This window comes from Nuphar pumila, chromosome 13 (genome assembly GCF_984573655.1).
Source record: "Nuphar pumila chromosome 13, dmNupPumi1.hap1.1, whole genome shotgun sequence".
Taxonomy (NCBI): domain Eukaryota; kingdom Viridiplantae; phylum Streptophyta; class Magnoliopsida; order Nymphaeales; family Nymphaeaceae; genus Nuphar; species Nuphar pumila.
The window spans coordinates 66,182,658-66,204,445 of record NC_143261.1 but is presented as its reverse complement, the minus strand read 5'-3'; the positions used below and the strand labels follow the sequence as shown (position 1 = coordinate 66,204,445).

At 36.5% G+C, this 21,788-nt stretch overlaps 1 protein-coding gene across 1 annotated transcript; it reads left to right on the top strand.

Moving 5' to 3' along the window:
• Positions 1-9,985: 9,985 nt before the first annotated feature.
• On the top strand, positions 9,986-14,539 carry LOC149818550 (E2F transcription factor-like E2FE). Its single transcript, XM_089984088.1, has 11 exons — positions 9,986-10,074; positions 10,161-10,228; positions 10,316-10,368; positions 10,475-10,552; positions 10,815-10,874; positions 10,964-11,093; positions 11,551-11,618; positions 11,711-11,786; positions 11,910-11,971; positions 12,066-12,510; positions 14,149-14,539. The coding sequence occupies exons 1-11, from the start codon at positions 9,986-9,988 to the stop codon at positions 14,247-14,249; spliced, it is 1,230 nt and encodes a 409-aa protein (XP_089840214.1). The 3' UTR covers positions 14,250-14,539.
• Positions 14,540-21,788: the final 7,249 nt, after the last annotated feature.

Below are 21,788 nucleotides of genomic sequence, written 5' to 3'. Positions count from 1 at the left end.
TGAATCTATTGGTCAAACTGTACATAACAATACTAATGATGATGATCTTGAAAGTACATATTTTTTTTTAGATAACACAGCTGAATCTAATGAAGATGATCATCAAAGAACATTTGCTGAAATCAGAGATCATCCTCAAAAGCAGATTTTGGGAGACCTAACCAAGGGGGTTCAAATAAGAGCTCAGTTGAAACGTATTGCAAATATGGCTTTCATTTCTCAACTTGAACCTAAAAAGATTGATGAAGCCATCATAGATAAGTTTTGGATGCTGGTAATGACTGAAGAACTTAAACAGTTCCAAAGAAATGATGTGTGAGATTTTGTATCAAAACTAAAAGATCATCAAATCATTGGGACAATATGGATCTTCAAAAACAAGTTGGATGAATTGAGTAATGTTGTAAGAAACAAGGCAAGGCTAGTGGCTCAAGGATACAATCAGGAGAGAGGTATTGACTTTGATGAAACATTTGCTCCTGTTGCTAGACTTGAATCCATAAGAATGTTTTTGGCATATGCAAGTTATATGAATTTTAAATTATATCAAATGGATGTTAAAAGTTTTTTTCTAAATGGTTTTATAAATGAAGAAGTATATGTAAAGCAACCTCCAGGTTTTGAAAATGAATAATTTCCTGATCATGTTTTCGAACAAAAATGTGCTTTATATAGATTAAAACAAGCACCTCATGCATGGTACGACAAACTTAAAACTTTTTTATTAAAAATTGGATTTTCTGTAGGCAAAGCAGACTCAACTTTATTTATAAAAGTAGTGGATGCTTATACCTTAATCGTTCAGATATATGTAGACGATATCATTTTTGGATCTACTAATAACAGTCTTTGTCAAAAAATTTTGAAGTCTATGCAGAAAGAATTTGAGATGAGTATGATGGGAGAACTCACTTACTTTCTTGGGTTGCACATTAAGCAAACCAAGGACAGAGTGATCATTAATCAGTCAAAATATGCTTATAAACTTCTAAAAAGGTTCAACATGAACTCAATTGCTTCAAAGAATACACCCATGAGTACAACCACTGCATTGGACAAAGATGAAGATGGTAAGACTGTTGACGCAAAATTATACAGAGGTATGATAGGATCTCTACTATATTTAACTGTTAACCGTCTATATATTATGTTCAGTGTTTGTTTGTGTGCTAGATTTCAATCTAATCCAAAAGAATCACATCTTAAAGTTGTAAAAAGAATTATGAGATATCTAAAAGAAACAATTGATTTTAGGTTATTTTATTTAAAATCATTTATATTTGATTTAATCTCTTACAGTGATGCTGATTTTGCTAGTAGTAAATCTGCTAGAAAAAACACAAGTGGAACATGTCATATGGTAGGGCACTCACTAGTTTCACGGTTCATTAAAAGACAAAATTGTGTATCTTTATCAACTACTGAAGCTTAATACATTGCTGCAAGCCTAGCATGTACACAAGTCATCTGGATGAAACAAACCTTAAATGATTTTGGTTTAAAATTCGAAAATATAATTATTTTATGTGATAACACAAGTGCAATTAATCTTTCTAAAAATCTAATTCTTCATTCATGAACAAAACACATACAAATTAGACATCATTTCTTAAGAGAACAAGTCTTGAACAATGTAATTAAACTTGAATTTGTACCTACTAATCATCAATTAGCTGACATATTCACTAAATCATTAAAACATGAAGATTTCATATGAATCAGACGAGAATTAGGTATATGTAAAATAGATGATTTATAAACTATTATTAAAATTCACCTAACCTAATATATGTCTAATCATGATAAAGATGCAATTTATTTGATACTATATAACTAAAATTCTCATAGTTACTTTTACCACATCAGTTTCATATATACTAGGTGGTTACTCATTTGTCTATGGTGTCCTTCTAAAACTATAAGTTTTTTTTTACTCGTCACTTTTAGTCTTTCTATTTAAAATATTATTTTAATTTTAAACTACTTTATGTCTTATCTTTCCTTCATGCCATTTTTGGCCCCTCTTTCTTATAATCTTTTATTGTTATTTTTTATCAAGTACAAGTCACTTCACCATTATGACCTCATATCCTCTTCTCTCTCATGACAATCAACAAGGAAACACAAATTAATCATGACATTCCTTTATGTCTCTTATGTCATAGCACTCTTTAAAGTATGTTGTCCTTTGTCTCTAGCCATCTCTTTATCGCTATTTTTTTTCATGACAATTGAGTTTGACAAATACGCATGTCAAATCCTCACCACTTGATCATAAAATGACAAAACTCTTTCCTTCACTCATCATTTAAAATACATCATTGAGTCGTATGTCTAAAAGCATTTTTTTTACGAATTTGAGTGTTCATATCTTTATCCATTCCATCCTATCACTCATTTCAATACTTTGTATTATCTGTCACCTATTTCAAATATTGTTTTATACATAAAATCTTTTCATGACATTTTTTTTTGCTCATCACTTCACTCCCATCTATAAGAAAGATTCGAAATTCTCTATCAACAATCATGACTCCTTTTTTCTTTTTATACATTAAAATTTAACTTGCCCTCTTCTTGTATGTCACTTATTTCATCTCATCACGAAAAATTCAATACATCTTTTTTTTGTCATCTCAAAAACAGTGAATTACCCTATAACTAGCTTATTAAATCCATGTTAGACTCTCTCTCTAACTTGTCGTATTTGTGTTTATGTCACTACTAAAAACTGCTTTATGTCTTTTCTACACTCAAATCGATCATTTATGACAATTGTCCTTTTCTTTCTCACTCACACACGAGAAATAATTCCTCTTGACATCTTGTTTCAAAACTATGGATCACCTAACCTTTATTCAAAATCTCATTATTCTCTTATTTTTCTTATACACTCTCGTCCAAACTTTTGACATAATCACACATTTACGAATTGCACCTCTTTAATTGAAAACTACAACTCTACATGATACGAAACTACTCCACATCCTCTATTTAAGAAGATGTTCTCAATAACATTGCATATGGTATCAACCAAGAAAAACTCTTACATTCTTTCAGTTTCACGATCACTATCTTCAAACCTCTACATTCTCAAATGAACTCCTAATCAAAATCCTATACAAATAATTTCGATATGATTGATTCATCTGAACTGCGATATCTAGATCTTATACAACATTACAACTACGTAAGTTCTCTCCAAATTCAACCCGGTAGGTTGATTTCCTTTGAAGATTTTTTCTCCTTTGATCTTGAAACCGCTCTACACAATTTCACCTACATTCTTGGCTCATCAAATTATGTCACCTATTATCCTGAACTAATCAAACTCTTTTACACAAATATGTTTGTCGATAATGATCATCAGACCCTTACCACTATGGTATGTGGCCATCTCCTTTCCTTCAATGCTCATACACTAGGTGTCATCCTCAACATCCCATCCTATGGTACTGAACTGTCCAACATAGTACCACTCGAACGGTCTGTGTTTCACAACATCCTCAACTCTCCTAAATCGACCAAATTTCCATGGCATTCCAACAATCTCAAACCGCATGCAAAGCTACTCTCCCACATCCTATTTCAGAACATCTTTCCAAAGTCCAATTCAAAAGGATTTGTGGCCAAAGAGATCTCTCTCTTATTGTATGTGATATTTTGCTCTCTTCCCATAAATTGGTCGTCTATTATTCTTGACAACATGATCAATTTTAGAAGTTTTCGTCTACTTCCTTTTGGTTATTTCATCACCTTAATTCTTTTACACTTCAATGTACCCCTTCACGACGAAGCAACATCTATCTCTACTCTAGTATTCGATGCCAACTTTTTTTGTTCAAGGATGTTCTTCTCAACAATCAGATGAAGACAAAGAATTTGATGACCAAAAATTCGAGACGCCATCACATTCTAACATATTTTCTGTTTTGGTGGATGTCCAGACGACACAAGACCTTCTTATGCAGAACCAAGCTTCATTAATAGAGGTGTTTCAATCATTGAAAATCAGACAAGATCTCATCCTCAAGCATTTGCATTCGCCATCAAATTCAGAATAACTTTCTTTCATAACGATCTGTAATATTAATACTTTTATTCCTTTCTCTTTTTGTCGATGACAAAGGGAGAGAGAAAAACTCATTATGCACAATGATGTGTGCAACAAAAACCTCTTACCTTTTTTATATGTTTGTAATAAGCACCTACTCTGATTTACGGTTTCTATTGCTTATCATTATTTTTTTTATATAGATGCATTTACTATCTATCATATTTAATCATTCTAAAATATGGCATATTGATAGAGGAATCATATATTGTCATCATAAAAAAGGGGGAGAATGTTGAGAAACTATGTTTTGATGATGCATATGTGATATGATAAATATGATATGCTTTTATGTATGAAACTGAATATGTTATAGTATGACTGAATATGATGTGCTATAAATCTAACGTGTATTTGGTGCAAGGATCCTTCATTTGAAGATAGTGAAGGCTTTATGTTTAAGTACAACATCCTGATGCAATCATACTATTCTGAAGAAAAAGCTTGATAGGCCATACATTCATAAAGTCTTTCCAAGAAGATCGGCTACTTCAAGATGAAGATTTTTCTTCTTTAGAGTCATATGTAACAGAACCTTCAGAAGCATGCATATTTCATATTAGAGTATATGCTTTAAAATCATACAAAACCATTCATATACAAAAAGACAAGCTTTCATAAAAAGAACCGTTATGTATATTGTATTATTTCAAAAACACCTTTTTGAAACAAATCATTGTACTTCTCAAAGCATTTATGAAAAAGACAATTTGACAATATATAAAAGCTCATGATTTCAAAAATATTTATGTAAGAAAAGACAAAATACATTGGTTCATAATACACAAACATTCACATAAGAAATTTTGGTTCATAATACATAAACATTTATGTAGGAAAAGACAAATTATGAAAATAAATATTATTTTTATACACAAACATTTATTGTTGAATAAAACAATTAATTTAAGAAATGACCATTTATTTATTTAAGGATTAAATACAATTTCAAAAATAGTCACTTAAAAAGTGACGACTTGTATTTGAGAACATCATTCTTTTTAGTAAGCATTAAATGGTACTTCAAAAGCATTTACTCAAGAAAAGATCATTTGAAAAATGAGTAGTACAAAGAGCATTCATTGTACTTTCAAGTATTTACTCTAGAAATGACGATTTGTGTTTTAAGTCTTATTTTTTATACCCAAAACATTTAATGTACTACAAGTCATTTATTTAAGAAATGACAAATTACAATTCTTATTTCAAAATACGTAAAACATTTAATGTACCTCAAATCAATTTAGAAATGACGATTTGATAAAACAATCATCATTCTTTAAATGCACAAATATTTATTATTAAACTAAACATTCATTTAGGAAATAACGATTTGAGATAATGAATATTATAACACACATTTATTGTTCTTCCAAAGCATTTAATTAAGAATGACAACTTATGAAAAAGTAAAATAGTATACAAATTATTGTACTCTCTTTTTCATTAAAGAAAAGATGTTTTGAAAGACAAAGTGATACGTACCAAAGAGTACTCTCATCTGAAATAGTCTTTCAAAACGAAACTCGACTTTTTCTATACCTATATATATAAACAAAAAGATGTAAAAAGATATATACACATAAAATATTTTTGAGATAACACTCAAAGCTTTGAAAAAGAGAAAGAAAGAAAAAGTGACAAAGAAAACTCTCAAACAAAAATCAAGTGTGTATTTGAAAGCAAAAGAATATTTTTTGTTCACCAGAGTGATTATTCTACCTACTTTTCAAAGAGAGAACATTCTGTGAGAATCTTCTGAAAAGAGTGATATTATTATACGTGCTTTCATATTCTGCATATCATTCTGAAGGTTCTATAGGAAAGTGTTGTAACTTTCTATTTTATTGTTGATTCCTTCTCGGGTTTGAGAAGAAAACCTCTGTGTTAGAGAGTGTTGTTTTCTTCTCGAGTTTGAGAAGAAGACCTCTGTGTTAGAGGGTGTTGTTTCCTTCTCGGGTTTGAGAAGAAGACCTCTGTGTTAGAGGGTGTTGTTTCCTTCTTGGGTTCAAGAAGAAGACCTCTATAAGAGGGTGTTGTATTATTTATCTCGTAACAAGGATTAAATAGTGGAAAGCTCAAGTGGTTTTACTTGAGAACTGGACGTAGGTCAGTAACTCGACCGAACCAGCATAAATCTTGTGTTTATTGTGGTGCATATTGTCTTATGTTTTAATTCTCGATCTATGCTCATAAATAACTATTCACCCTCCCCTCTAGTGGTATTTCAATGTTGGAGTTGTGCCCATCATTGGCCTTAGCTCTGTTGGCCTGAGCGCTGCTCGACTGTGCCGAGCCTAGCTAAAAATGACCAAGAATAAGGGAGGCAAGTCACGAGAGTGGTGACCTTTTTTGGTTGGTGTAGTCTCTAGAAAAAGGCAGGAGGTGGTGCCAATGGGTGGTCGTGCTACAACATCGGCAATGAACCAAAAGAAGGAGAAGAAGGGTGTTATTGGGTGGCGCATGTAGAAAATCAGAAGAAGGGGGAGGTGGTGTCGGCGGGTGGCCGTGCTGCGACATCGATAGGTGGAGACAGTGATGAGGGTGTGGGTCAGCACCCTTACATCAAGAGAGGGAGAGAATAAGAGAGACGAGAGGGTGAGATAGTGCATGAGATGTGAGTGACCTGAGAGTTGGGAGGGGATATTTATAGGGTTTTAGGCTTGAATTAGGGAGAGGGGGTAGGTGACAAAAATAAGGGAAGTGAAGTGGGTTGGCAAGGGTTTTAAGTGATTTAATTTGTTTTGAAATTTTGTGTAAAACTCATTTGGGTCTTTGGACCCAAATTCAACGCACCATCCTTATGTGTGCACAATCCATTTGAGTTGGGTCTTGTACTCCAGACCCAACCCAAATAAAGATCTAAAAAAAGAAAAATAGATTAAGGATCCAAATTGTAGATCAACCCAAATTAGGTCCAAAACTAACCCATTTGAGTTGACTCGTTTGTATATATCCCAAATGATTTTAAGATCTACTAGGTCCAAAACCAACCTATGTGAGTTGACTAATTTGGATCCCCCACTTAGGTCCAAACTCAGTTCATTATATATTTGGATCGGGTCCCCCAAATGAATCCAATCCTAACCCATGTGGGTCAACTCTCTTGGATCTCCTCCAAGATCCAAAGCCCCATGTGGCAGAGGCAACGTCCAACACTTGGTGATGTGCACTAGCTGCTATTACCAAACAAACGAAACCCCTGTTGGTAATATATAAAATATATATGCACTAAGCGTAATATATATATATATATATATGTGCATGATCACTTATGAATATGACCAGAACGAACTCGCGCGGCCGGTCCATCGTGCGGGTGATGGACACTCCATACGAGGTTCCACCAAATAACACCTTTAACGACCACAAAAGTTGCTGCGAAAAGTCCCAACGTAGAACACTTCCACTGAGTGGCAGAAGTTTGTTTTGGTCATGTTCGAAAGTAATCATGCACCTACGCACTACTATATATATATATATATATATATATATATATATATATATATATATATATATATAGATAGAGAGAGAGAGAGAGAGAGAGAGAGAGAGACGAAACATTATTTCAACATAGCCACATAAAGGGTCAACAAAGTTGAGCCTAAAGAGAATAAAAGCAGAACAAAAACAAGCAGAAGTAAAACAAATGAAAAAATAAGCGGCTCATGCAGGAGTTGCAAAACCAATAAGGTCCGGGGGGAGCAGAGCGACAACAGGAGGAGACGTTAGATCGGGAAGATGAATACGCAAAATCGCGTAAACGTCCACTAGGATTTTTTGCGCAAGATGATTAATGTCGACTGAAGATTCCTGAAAAAGGGCATCATTGTGCGCCATCCAAATGAACCACCAAGTGGTAAACAACCACGACCTCCAGATTAACCGCCAACGCTTGCTGCGCCAAAGGAAGATCGAACCCAAGATGAGGTCTAGCATAAAGGACTCCTCCATAACCAGGACCTCCGGGTGCCTCCAAGTCCTACGAAAGATCTCCACAAAGGTAGGGCAAGACCAGAAGAGGTGTAACGAGGATTCTTCAGTAGCTTAACAAAGCACACACCAACTCGGAAGCTGGAAGCCCCACCTCTTTAAGGTAGAGTGAGTTTGGATCTTATCGTGCAAGATTAACCAAGCCATGACCCGAGTACGGGGAGAAGGGCCCTTCGCCCAGAGCGCAGATTCGGGCAACCAGACCACCCCGAGGGAAGCAACGATCTATAGACTTTGCTGGTCAGGAACCTCCCAGTATGAGCAATAGCCCAATGCACTCAGTTACCAATATCGGTGGGATCATCAAAATTGTTGTTGAAGAAAGCTAAAGCCGACAACCATGACTTACGCAGATGAGAAAATGCTCCATGCCGCAAGTGAAGGAAAACCAAAAGGAGAGAAGAAGACCCATACTTAGAGAGAAGAAAAGTAGCGCAAGGATTAGCCGGTTGATGGGCAAGCTAACATTGCTTAGACACTAGGGCAATACTCTTGAGTCTGGGTGCATGAACACCTAAACCAGCCATAGAACGCGGCAAGACTACCGAACACCAGCCAACCAGGTGGTGCTTACCCTTGAAGTGACACCCAAACCAAAGGAAGCCTGCTAGCTGCTAACGGGTTAAGTGCTCAAATAGAGGTTACTCAAATGTCCATCACGCAGCTTGATGGACTCAACATCATTTTTATGCAAAAAAAGCTTTTATTGGCACTATTTTGGCACAAGTAAAAGTCCAAAAGTATTAGCTAAGACTTTTAATGGCATTATTTTAGCGCCACTGAGAGTTTGTTTGTGCAAAATAACGATGAGCGTCCATCACGCCCCATGGTGGACACTCAGTGTGAGTACCTAACTTGTGAGCCGCTACCAATTTTCATATACATGAGAAGTGAACATATTAATTCCCATTTAAAATTAAAATAACATGAAACTTTTTGTACCATCCAGCTCGCATAGGGCTCGTCTCCTTCGTGGATGAGTTGAGCTCGATTGGGTCTGGTAAACACTAACACCAACCAAGTCACAAGTACAATCTACTGGTAAACCAGCCGAGCCCAAATATGCCATGCTGGGTTCGTTAGTCTCGTTTGCGAACCCTAGAGGTGATGTCAAATCTTTCTTTACCAAAATCAGAAAATAATGGCTTCCCATCTCAACAATCAGTCCAAGACACAGCTTTAATGGCTCATGATGTTCAAAATTTCAAGATACAGCCCAATGTGAGAGCAAATACCTTTCAAACATTGCCTCCAAAACTATGCCAATTTAAACAGTGCAGACAAGGTGGGGGATGCCCTAGCTTTGAACAGGTGTGCACTACGTCATCATAGTCTATGCGTGCAGCTCACTCACGTGTCACGTGAATCCGTATTTTACCAACACACCCTCACTTAACCCAAACATTACAACCAACGATTTCAAACATTGGTGGGCATTTGAATCATTTAAGCAGTCAAGCACCATATCCGTCCATGGAAAAGTCAGAAACCCTAGGTTGGTGGTCACTGATGGAGGTTGAGGGAAAGAAAGGAAGCACGTGAACACGATTAAAAAAAAACCCAAAAAAAGGCCGTGCTGTGCTTTTCGGCGTCCGCAATTTATTTGAATGAGGGGCTCACGCTTCTTGTCGATCCGCTCCGAGCCTCAGGTTCGGATCCGAGCCTATTTTTTCGAATTCATGACGCGCCGCGCCTTTTTAACGGTCCGTTTCCCTCCATTCCCATTTCCCCCTCTCTCTAGATTCTCTCTTCCCAAACTAGAATTCCCTCTCTCTCTCTCTCTCTCTCTCTCAATTCTGATTCTCCAAACTAGAAATCCTCATAATCCCCCCCCTCTCTCTCTCTGGGTTCGTAGAGAGTAGGGTAGTGGTGATAGAGATGTCGTCGTCTTCCTCGTTGAAGGATTTGCATAGTCGCCATTACACCTATAACCGCAAGGACAAGTCACTAGGCCTCCTCTGCCAGAAGTAGTTCTCTCCCTCTCTCTGAGCGCGTTTTTTGTTTTTTTATGGAATCTATAAGTAGATCTCATACCCAAGTGGATTTCTTGCAGCTTTCTTGCCCTGTACAATGGGGAAGGGATTGAATCAGTCGGGTTGGATGAGGCCGCTAGCCGTCTCGGTAAATCGCCAACTTGGGGAAGGGGTTGAATCAGTCGGGTTGTATTGTGGTTGTCGTGGCTGATTTGGTCTTGGTTTTTGTCTGCAGGCGTCGAGAGGCGGCGGATCTATGACATTGTGAACGTTCTTGAGAGCGTTGGGGTAAGCCCTGTTTTTTTCTCTAATTCTTTGTCCTCTTCTTTTTCTTATATTTTTTTTCCGATTTGGGCTTTCTGAATCTCGGTGGTGTTTGCCTGATTTGGTTTAGGTTCTTGCAAGGAAGGCGAAGAATCAATATTCCTGGAAAGGGTTTGAGGGGATACCACAGGCCTTGGCAAAACTAAGAGTATTGCACAAATTCCCCCCTTCTTTTTCTTTTTTTAGAGAGTTATGATGATAAAACTTACTAAATCGGACAACAGTAATTGATCTAGTCTGCCGCCATCGGATGCTTAACATCACAAGCAATGTTTGGTCAGACTGCCGAGGATCTTTCACAGGCGGTGCATATGGATTTCTCATGGTTGATACAGTTCTAAGTTTCCAGTTTTCGTTGTCCGTGGTGTTTTTCATCTATTAATGATTCTTAGTGTTTGGGTCGAGTGCAGGAAGACGCAATGCGAGAAGCATCTAATAACATACTGCCACTTGTTCATGATGATATCAGGGTAAGTTTAATTACTCTTTGTAGGTTTTATCAACTGTTGATCAATTGTTTCTGTTACTGATTTATTCTTTTTTTTTTCTTTAAATCAAGGTTTCTGACGATGAGGAGGACGAAAATTCAGCTAACCCCAACAGCCAAGAATTTCCTCTGAAGTGTAGCCCTAGCTCCGTTCTTCTGAAGCCCCCTACATCCAATACAAGTGCAACAAAAGTGAAGTCAGGTATACACATGAATATGGGAATTGTTTCTTGCGTGGTAATGTGTTGTATAGAGTGCTCAATTTTCTGATGAATGCCAATGGCTGTTGAGGTTGGATGGTTAGGCATGAGCACGAGTCAAGCTTAGTTGTCACGTGCCCATTTCATGAATTTTTTGTGTCTATTAAGTTTGAATAAGGAAAATGTAGTCAGATGGATCACTGTGGTGCTTTAACCAATTGGAAAACTGAAGCCTAGTTGAATTTGTGTTGGTTCATGGGTGCACAATAAATATTGTCTTGCCACTATATGATATGCATGTGCACGTAGCCATTCATTATGCCCAAAGTTGTGAAATTCAAAGAGGCGACACAATGCATTATAAAAGATTTTGTCTTTCAAACGGCAGATTCCTGGAAAATGCAGAAACTGAGCAGAATTTTGGTTACTATCTACTTAAGGGATTGTTGGTATGTGCAGAACGTAGAAGAGAGAAATCTCTGGGCCTTCTCACACAAAACTTTGTTAAACTTTTTCTGAGTTCGAAGGTAGAATATCCTCTTTCTTGATTGCTCCTTATCCATTCAATATTATGTGCAATCTTGGCATACAATAAATTATTGTTATATGTATTATCCAGGCAGAGATTGTCTCACTTGAAGAAGCAGCAGTTCTTTTGCTTGGGGAAGCAAATGATTCTTTGCAACTGAGGAGTAGTAATTCTTGAACTAACTCCATCCTCAATGCTTTATTTTTTTTCGTCTTTTGATAATTAAATTTCTGTTTGCACTTAAAAACCAACTCAAATATTTTCTTATTTTTCTGTCTGTATATTGCAGCAAAAGTGAGAAGATTATATGACATTGCAAATGTATTGTCATCCATGAATCTCATTGAGAAGGTGATATTAATATGGATAAATTATGGAAAATGATAGAATTTGTGCCATCCATTTTTTCTCTCTTTTTGAAGATTTCAGTGGGTTTTATTTTCAGACACATCATTCTGTCACCAGAAAGCCTGCATTTAGATGGTTGGGTGTTAATGGAAAATCTGAGAAGAATTCTGGTTCGGTTTGTTCCTCTGATATCCCCAAGGGAGTGATTAAGAAGAGGGAGTTTGGAACAGAACTTTGTACCAATATAGACATTGACACAAAAAGGAGCAAATTGTTCTCAGGAATTCACATTCTGAAGCCAAGGAAAGAAAATGAGGTGAATTTGGAAGTTAGTGATGCCAAAAGACTGATGCAGCCACAACAGCAGCAGCACTGCCAAAGACAACAGGAGCAGCAGAAAGAGAACATTCCCTCGAAGGGGTTTGTTTATGGACCTTTTTCTCCAGTTTGTCTAGCTCAAGCGAATGCAGAGAGCAGTTCAAAGAGATTCCAGGACTGGGATGCCTTGGCTGCATCTTTTCATCCTCAGTATAAGAACCAAGGTAAGATATAGTGGCACCAAAACTTTTCTTGTTCATAAACTTGATTCATTGGATCGTGTATGTTTTCATATAAGATGACCTGGGATTTTGCTAAAGATTGAGTTAGGTTTGGCCTTGAGTCCTGTTTGTAGTTAATTATCAAATGAGTTAAGACTTAGATGTAGTAGGTATGCTGTCTTCTGAATCTATGCCTGGTTACCTGATTGCTTAGTTAATTCTTTTTGACATTCTGATGTTGAAGAGGTAGATGTGATTTAGAGCTTTATGCATGATTTAGTTGTCTCCTGTGAAGTCCTGGAATGGAGACTGGATACTCCATAAGCTGACTGTTTTTTTTTTCCATCTGAGTACATTCAACTCTATGTAGATCATCCAGGCCCTGGAACCTGGATCCTTCTGGGTTGCATTTCTTTGGATTTAGTCTTAGTTGTGTGTGTGTGTGTGTGTGTGTGTGTGTGTGTGTGTGTGTGTGTGTGTGTGTGTGAAATACCCATAACTAAACTGGTTATGGCCATGCTGATGTTGAGTTTGAATGGTATCTCTTCTGCTATTTTTGGGTCTTTCTACTTGATGCTCAACTTTTCTGCTGAATGATATTTTTTAGAGTGTTGGATTGAAGCGCTTAATGTTAATCTAGTGGGTTTTATGTTGTCTACTCAAACCCAAATATACAAAGTTTGAACATTCTTAAGAGAGTCTGCTTGGGTATCTCAAATTATCACTCAAAATTTCTGGAAGTTATTCTTGTATTAAATCAAGTCATTCTAAGTCATCCCAATTCATCCCAAGCCTATGCTCATCATTTTTATGCAATCTTAACCCTCCTTTATTAAGCCACGGTTTGTGTTCCTTTTCCATCCCTGGAATATCTTACAAATTTATTAGCAAGTTAAAATATCTTACAAATTTATTAGCAAGTTAAATGTCCATTTTTTGTTGAAACAGAATTTAATCATTGACTAGGAAATGTATTTTAAGCTAATTTATGGGGGAAAATATTTTTATGATGGCTGCCAGCTCGGTTAGGCAATTTCTTTTTTCGTTGTTGGTGCAGGAATTTTTCTAGTTCCTTGATTTCTTAAATTTTGAATTACTTGTGTTCATAATGATGGCTACCATCTCAGTTAGGCATGTCTTTTTTTGGTGTTGGTGCAAGAACTTTTAGGTCCTTGCTTTAATTTTTCATTACTTGTGTTCATAATGCCAGCTTTACTTTTCTTCACTTCTATGAGAAGCTAGATATATATCAAATGCTTGCTTGAGACGGCTCTTCACTTTGCATAAACACCATAATCTACCACAACTTTATTCAGAAACCATACAAATCTAGCAATTGAGACAATTTGACCAAGTACCCATCCTATTAGTGACTACAAGAAACCCTAGGCCACGAGACTAAGTTCTAGTCGGAAAACTGATCTAATCCTGAAGATCTTAACTAGTCATTTACCAGTCCTGGAAAATTGTGGCCAATTGCACGAGTGAAAGTGTGTGTGAGTTGCATATGTGCATGTTGCATATGTGCATGTTGCATGCAAATACATGTGTTTATGCATGCTTATATGTGTGTAAGCATATGTCTGCACGTTTTTTGTGTGCATTGTGCAAAACTGAACAGTGGTTGATTTTTGTGGTCAGCATTGAGTGATCTTTTTGCCCACTATCTGGAGGCTTGGCAAACATGGTATGCACAAGTGACTACTGGAGGAACTGACCGATCCCATCTCCATGCTTCCTAACTTTAATGTGTTAAAGCATCAATGTACATCTATTTGGGAGCAATGTACTGTATCATTATGTTCTTTGATAACAAGGCTAATGACCATGATATGCTACTTATTGATGGCATTTCAGTGGTCTGATACAATCATGATTGTTTTCTTAGTGACGGTTGCCCAACTATGCAATTTCAATTAACTTTCAATAACGAGGTCATGTTTAAGATTCCTTGTTTCATTTAGCAGAAGTGTAGTAAGCACACATTCAGTTTGCAGATATTTCCAACAACGGCTAAAGATTATTTGTAAGAGTATTTGAAAGTCTTGTTCCTGCTTGTGTAGTTTCTTTAGTAAATGTGAGATTTGAATTAAGAGCAGTTTTTGAGTGTGTGTGCTGGCATTCTACTTACTGCTGGAACACCCATGATGAGAGAGAGATTTCAATCAGGTGATGACTTAATCAGTGTTCAATATTGACTTTGGGTTGAATGTTCTTCCAGTTGAGGCTTTGAGCTGTGTTGCTCTAGTAAAAATCTCAGCTGGACATGATTGATACTCAAAATTTAATTTTGATATGATCTGTACTCAACAAATGGTTCTGTCCAAGACTGCTGAACAATATAAATGATGTTTGAGGTTCATGCCCTACATCTTATTTTTTTTAAAGTCAAGCTGGGGTTAGGCAGACACCCACCAGTTATTATTCAGCGTACCATTGGATTTTGAACCTGTAATGTCCCACCACAAAGAGACGTGCACTGACAGCTCCTACCAACCACTGACAGCCCTACATCTTGTTTTAGCATGTAACTAAATAGCAAATCATTGCAAACCAACATCGCAAGTCTTGTTCTTGGTAAAATATCAGAGAATATTCTTGTCAAATTGAAAAATATAGCTTTTCTTAGGAAAATATTAGCACAGTAAAATATAGAAATATTAAAAAATACCAAAATAAAAAGTTGCAAATAATGTGAAAATAGTGTTTTTGCTGTGTTAATATCATGAAAGCATGATATTTTCAGAATAGGGTGTTTTTAAAATATTGTATTGTTTGGCAGTTTCTTAGCTTTTGAAAATACCATTACAGAATTGTGATATGTTCAAAATCTTGCCAGTGGTTGTGATGGCTTCTGGCCAAGTGTAATATTATCAGAGTTGATGCCTCCTAGCAGTTTTTTAGCTCTGAATTTCACAATAATATCTCCTTTTTGGTTGGTGTACGGATGTGGGCGCCACGAGGCCACCTGGGTTCGGCCGAGCTGCTAAATCTTGATCAAGCCTTTGAACTGTTTGATAGCAATCTAGGTTAGCTCAGTTGATTTGGTGACTCACAAAGGATCCAATTGGGACCTAAGTATCCTAGCCTTTGAATCCTCCTTGTTTTGCATTAAGGATACTTTCATCATGAAACTTGCATAGGTTTGGTTTTGTCCAATCCATATTCGTTTTCTCCAGCTCTAAGTGTTGAGAAAAACGGGCTTTCTCCCAAGTGAAAATCAATGGAAGCAAAATATATATATATATCAATAGAAATTAAAGAAACCCACAAGATTTACGTGGTTTCCTCAAACTGAGGTATGTTCATGGCGATTGATAGGTCAGTTTCTTCTACTATTTTCAAATAGAGTTTACAAAATGGCCAACAGGCATAAGTCTTACCAACACACACAGGTGTAGAGAAATAACAAGAGGAAATACCTCACCGAAAAGAAACAAATGTTCTGAAGAACCAGCCGCATGAAGCAGCCTCAAAAGGAAGTGAAACCTTACTTGCTAGACGAACCACCCCTCCCTAAATAGAGAACGAGATTCACATTTAATGTGAAAGTTGAAGCGCCATCTCACAAATTGCTATGTAGCTGAAGTGCCAATCACAAATCGCTGTTGAGCTGAAGTGCCATCTCACAAATCGCTATGCAGTTGAAGTGTCAACCATAAATCGCTATTCAGCTGAAGCGCCATCTCACAAATCGCTATGCAGCAGAATACATAAATCAACCTTGAGACAATCAAAGGTCGTGCTTGGAAATCCCTCCGCAATAATGAATATGCACGGTTTCAATAAGCATACCAATAAATGTTAGTTAACAAAAATGTTCTTATTTAGCAAATAAATGGGTCTCACAAAGGGGGGAAACCAAACAATTCTCTCCCTCTCGACTTATGTGGAGGCTTTGACCATTCCTGCCAAGAGTCGACACTTCTCATGCTCGACCTTAGGCAATGCCTTAGTCAACATATTTGAAGTATTATCATTAGTGTGAACTTTCTCAAGATGTAACAGTTTATTATTCAAGACATCACGAATTCAATAATATCTAACATCAATATATTTCGATCTTGAATGAAATGAAGAATTCTTGCTCAATTGGATTGCACTTTGACTATCACAATGAAGAACATACCTTTCTTGTTTTAATCCCAACTCTTGTAAGAATTTCTTCATCCATAGTAATTCCTTGCTTGCTTCTATGATGGCGATGGACTCTGCTTTTGTAGTGGAGAGAGCTACACATTTCTGTAATCTTGATTGTCATGCAACTGCTCTCCCTGCAAACGTAATCAAATACCCAGAAGTAGATTTCCTATTATCGACATCACCAGCCATATTAGAATATGTGAACCCATCAAGAATATGCTCACTTTTTCCAAAACACAAACTCATCTTTGAAGTGCCCTGAAGATACCTCATAATCCATTTCACTGTTGCCCAATGTTCTTTCCTCGGATTTGACAGAAATCGACAAACAACCCCAACTGCATGAGCAATATCCGGTCAAGTACAAACCATGACATATAGTAATGAACCAACTGCTGAAGCATAGAGAATTTTTTGCATCTCATTTTCTTCTTCATCACTTGTAGGACATTGACTTAAGCTAAGTTTGAAATGACCTGCAAGTGAAAAATTAACAGGCTTTGCTTTGTCCATATTGAACCTCTCAAGAACCTTTTTAATATAATTCTCTTATGATAGCCATATTAGCCCATGTGATCTGTCATGAACAATTCTCATCTCAAGAATTTGTCTTGCTGGACCTAAGTCTTTCATGGCAAAGGATTTACTCAGTTCTAACTTCAACTTGTTGATCTTGCTTATGTCTTGGACCACAATTAACATATCATCAACATAAAGCAAAAGAATAGTAAAATTACCATCTGAATTTTTTTTCACAAACACACAATGATCTGTAGTGGTTCTTGAATACCCATGCTTAGTCATGAAAGAATCAAATTTTTTGTACCACTGTTTCGGTGCTTGCTTCAATCCATACAAACTCTTCTTTAATTTGCAAACCAACTGATCCTTACCCTTGTCAATGAAACCCTCAGGTTGCTTCATATAAATTTATTCTTCTAAGTCACCATGCAAAAATGCAGTCTTCACATCAAGCTGCTCAACTTTTAAATTCATACTTGCAGCTATACCAAGTACAGTTCAGATGAAGAACATCACAACTGGTGAGAAGATTTCATCAAAATCAATTCTCTTCTTCTGACCAATTCCTTTCACAACAAGTCGTGCCTTGAATCTGGGTTGAGAGTTGTTCTCATCATTCTTTTGCCTGAAGACCCATTTGTTTTTCAAAATCTTCTTCCCTTTAGGTGGTTTCACCAAATCATAGGTGTGATTCTCATGGAATGACTTCATTTCCTCTTTTATCGCTTTAAACCATTCAGTTTTGTTTTCATGCTTCAAAACTTCTTGATAAGTCTCTGGCTCTCCTTGATTTGTTATCATCACATACTCATGTGAAAAGTATTTTCTGGATGGTTGTTTCTCTTTGATAGATCTCCTTAACGGTGTCTGTAGATGTGGCTCTTGGGGTGATTGCTTTTCCTCAATCTCTGGCTCAACATTTCTTTCCTTTACGTTATCATGAGATGCTTGCATCTCTTCAATGATATCCTGAACAACAGGTGAATTAAGAGGATTTAAGTCAACAAGATCTCTAGTGCTAGACTCAGTTGTCTCAAGCTTGTCAATGTCTTCAATAGTTTGATCTTCAAGAAAACATCTCGACTTCTGACAACCTTTTTATCAATTGAATCATATAATCTGTAGTCAAATTCTTCATGCCCATAGCCAAGAAATATGCATTGCTTTGCTTTAGGATCAAGCTTGGACCTCTCATCCTTTGGAATATGAACAAAAGCTTTACAACCGAATACTCTCAAGTGATCATAGGAGACTTCCTTCCCTATCCAAATTTTCTTTGGAATATCGCTATTCAATGGAATAGAAGGAGACAAATTGATAAGATCAATTGTTGTCTTCATTGCCTCACCCCCAAAAGATCTTGACAATTTAGAATGTGACAACAAACATCTGACTCTCTCAAGAATGGTATGATTCATTCTCTCTGCAACACTATTCTGTTGATGTGTCCTTTTGACTGTCTTTTCATGCCTGATGTCATGATTGATGCAATATTGATCAAATGGTTTAATGTATTCACCACCATTATCCGAGCGAACACATTTTAACTGTTTTTCAGTTTCTCTTTCAACCATGGCTTGAAAATGCTTAAATACACCTAAAACTTGATCTTTAGTTTTCAGTGTATAAGCTCAAATTTTTTTAGAATGATCATTAATAAAAGTAACAAAATATAGTGAACCACCAAGTGTCTTAACCTTTAAAGGATCACATACATCAGAATGTACCAAATCTAGAACATGAGATTTTCTAGATGCAATATTTCTACGAAATGACACTCTATTTTGTTTACCATGAAAGCAATGAACACGTGTTTTCAAAGATGTACCTTTTATCCTCGCTAGAAGCACTTTCTTGAACAAAACTTGCAATCCTTTCTCACTCGTATGCCCGAGCCTTCTATGCCATAGATCGATGGACGAGTCATTCTCCACAACATTTATAACATCCTTGCAAATCTTTGCTTGCATAGTGTAAATAGAACAAGTCTTCTTTCCTTTTGCTAACACTAGAGAACCTTTGGATAACTTTCACCTTCCATCACTGAAATTGTTGTTATAGCCTTCATCATCCAACTTTCTAGCAGAGATTAAATTTAGTCGAATATCCGGTATATACCTTACATCTTTAAGCAACAATTTGCAACCAATATTTATTTCTAAGCAAATGTCACTTATACCGATAATTTTTAACACATCTTCATTTTCCATTCGAACATTCCTGAAATCACCTTGCGAGTAAGTTTCATTCTCGAAATCATGAAATCACCATGGAAATCACCTTCACTCATCATCTTTCATTTCTTCTGGTTTGCCGCTATCACCCTCTATGGGTTCATCCAAATATTTACAAACCAAAAGATCTTTCATTTTTGTTTTTCAAGTCATCCAATTTGTGCCATTCAAACTAATCATACGCCCAACGTTGCTTTCCATAATTTTTACACAAAAAATATAACGAATAAGAACTGGATTAACCAAGCTTTGATACCAGATGTTGAGGAAAACAGGATTTCTCCAAAGTGAAAATTAATGGAAGCAACATATATATATATATATATATATATATATATATATATATATATATATATATATATATATCAATAGAAATTAAAGAAACACACAAGATTTATGTGGTTCTCTCAAACTGAGGTACATCCACGATGACCAATAGGTCAGTTTATTCCACTATCTTCAAATAGAGTTTACAAAATGGCCAAAAGGCATAAGCCTTACAAGCACACACAGGTGTAGAGAAATAACAAGAGGAAAGACCTCACCAAAAAGAAATAAATGTTTTGAAGAACCAGTCGCACGAAGCAGCCCCAAAAGGAAGTGAAAAAACCTCACTTGCTAGCCGAACCACCCCTCCCTAAATAGAAAACGAGATTCACATTTAATGTGGAAGTTGAAGCGTCATCTCACAAATTGCTATGCAGCTGAAGCGCCAACCACAAATTGCTATTCAGTTGAAGCGCCATCTCACAAATCGCCATTCAACAGAATACGTAAATCGACCTTGAGACAATCAAAGGTCGTGCTTGGGAATCCCTCCACAATAATGAATATGTGTGGTTCTAATGAGCATACCAATAAATGTCAGTTAACAAAAGGTTCTTATTTAGCAAATAGATGGGTCCCATAAAGGAGGGAAACCCAACACAAAGTTGTGGTTGGATGTGATCTTGATTTGTGCATGACCCAGTCTTGTAACATAACATTGCTTGCACAACACAGGCATTAACGTGGCATATAAAAAGGGGTTTCAATAGTTTGGAGCTTAACAAGACTTGGATCCAATTTCAAGGTGCTGGTATCAGTTTGGGATCTGGGTCTCGCCTGACCTGCCAAAGGCAAAACCATACCTAGGCTTTGGGTCCTATAAGAATCACGTGAACCAAACTCAAACCAAACCTGGTAAAATTAGGGATGTCAACGGGTCAGATCTAGGCATTACAAAATCTGACATAATTGGATCTGACCTAATCAGATTCAGATATGGATTTGGAATCGAATGAAAAAGATAAAACCAAATCCAGATCTGGCTAGTCTAAAACCTGACATTTACACTTAATTGTATTTGGGTTTTAATTATTCAGATTTCAATGAAAAATTAATGCAGAACCCGAATCTGATTTTTAATCAGACCTGGATTTGCTACCAAATTTGACTAATTGGATTCAGATTTTGGGTTAGATATTGGGTTATATCTGACCCGTTGACAACCGTAGGTAAAATACTATTTTTTTATACATTTTACATTTAAACAATTATAGACCTTAATTGGGACTTGAGTTGGACATGGGTCTGGTATGAAATTTCATAAACAATATCCCGCTCCATATTTTAATATGGGTTTGACTTGGATAGTTAATTAGATCCCTTTCTTTGTTGCCAAACTTGGACATTGTTGGATCCGTGTGGATCAAGATCGGGCCATATCCGACCTGTTGACATCCTACTTTGAAGCTGGATTCAGTAGAATCCACAGACATTGGATCCTACACAAGTTAAGCAATTTTTAATAATATTAATGCTGACCTGATTGGAGAGAGAGAGAGAGAGAGAGCCAAAAGAAGATCAACATTACCACTCATGAAGATCAACAAAATGTTGAACCCATGAACCAAATAATATAGATAACAAAACAAAAAATAACTAATGAAAAAGAAACTACAGACATATAACAACCGACAACAAAGCTAAGCTCAACCAAGATTCGTTGGATTAGAAGAAACCACCGATAAGTGAACGTTGTTAAGATGGAATGAGAGGTCTCTAAGATGCATACGTAGAATCACATATACATCAACCAAGATTTTATGGACAAGATTATTAAGGACGACCAGAATTTGACGGAAAGTAGCATCATTGCGTGCCATCCAAACAAACCACCAAGTAGTAAGTAACTACGTCTTCCAGATTAGTCTCTGCCGCTTGCAACGTCTAATTTTAATAGGGCCCAGGAGCATATCAAGTGCAAAAGACTCCTCTTTGAAAATTACGTCCGGAGATCTCCACGTTTTATTAAATAAGGCCACAAAGATTGGACAAGACCAAAATAAATGAGAAGTAGTTTCTTCAGCAGCTTGACAAAGCACACATCAGCTAGGAAAC

Excerpts from the sequence above, each read along its gene's own strand:
- LOC149818550 (XM_089984088.1), top strand. The coding sequence starts at position 9,986 with ATGTCGTCGTCTTCCTCGTTGAAGGATTTGCATAGTCGCCATTACACC. Across the intron at positions 11,619-11,710 it reads AACTTTTTCTGAGTTCGAAG|GCAGAGATTGTCTCACTTGA; the intron begins GTAGAATATCCT and ends TGTATTATCCAG. Across the intron at positions 12,511-14,148 it reads TCCTCAGTATAAGAACCAAG|CATTGAGTGATCTTTTTGCC; the intron begins GTAAGATATAGT and ends TTTTGTGGTCAG.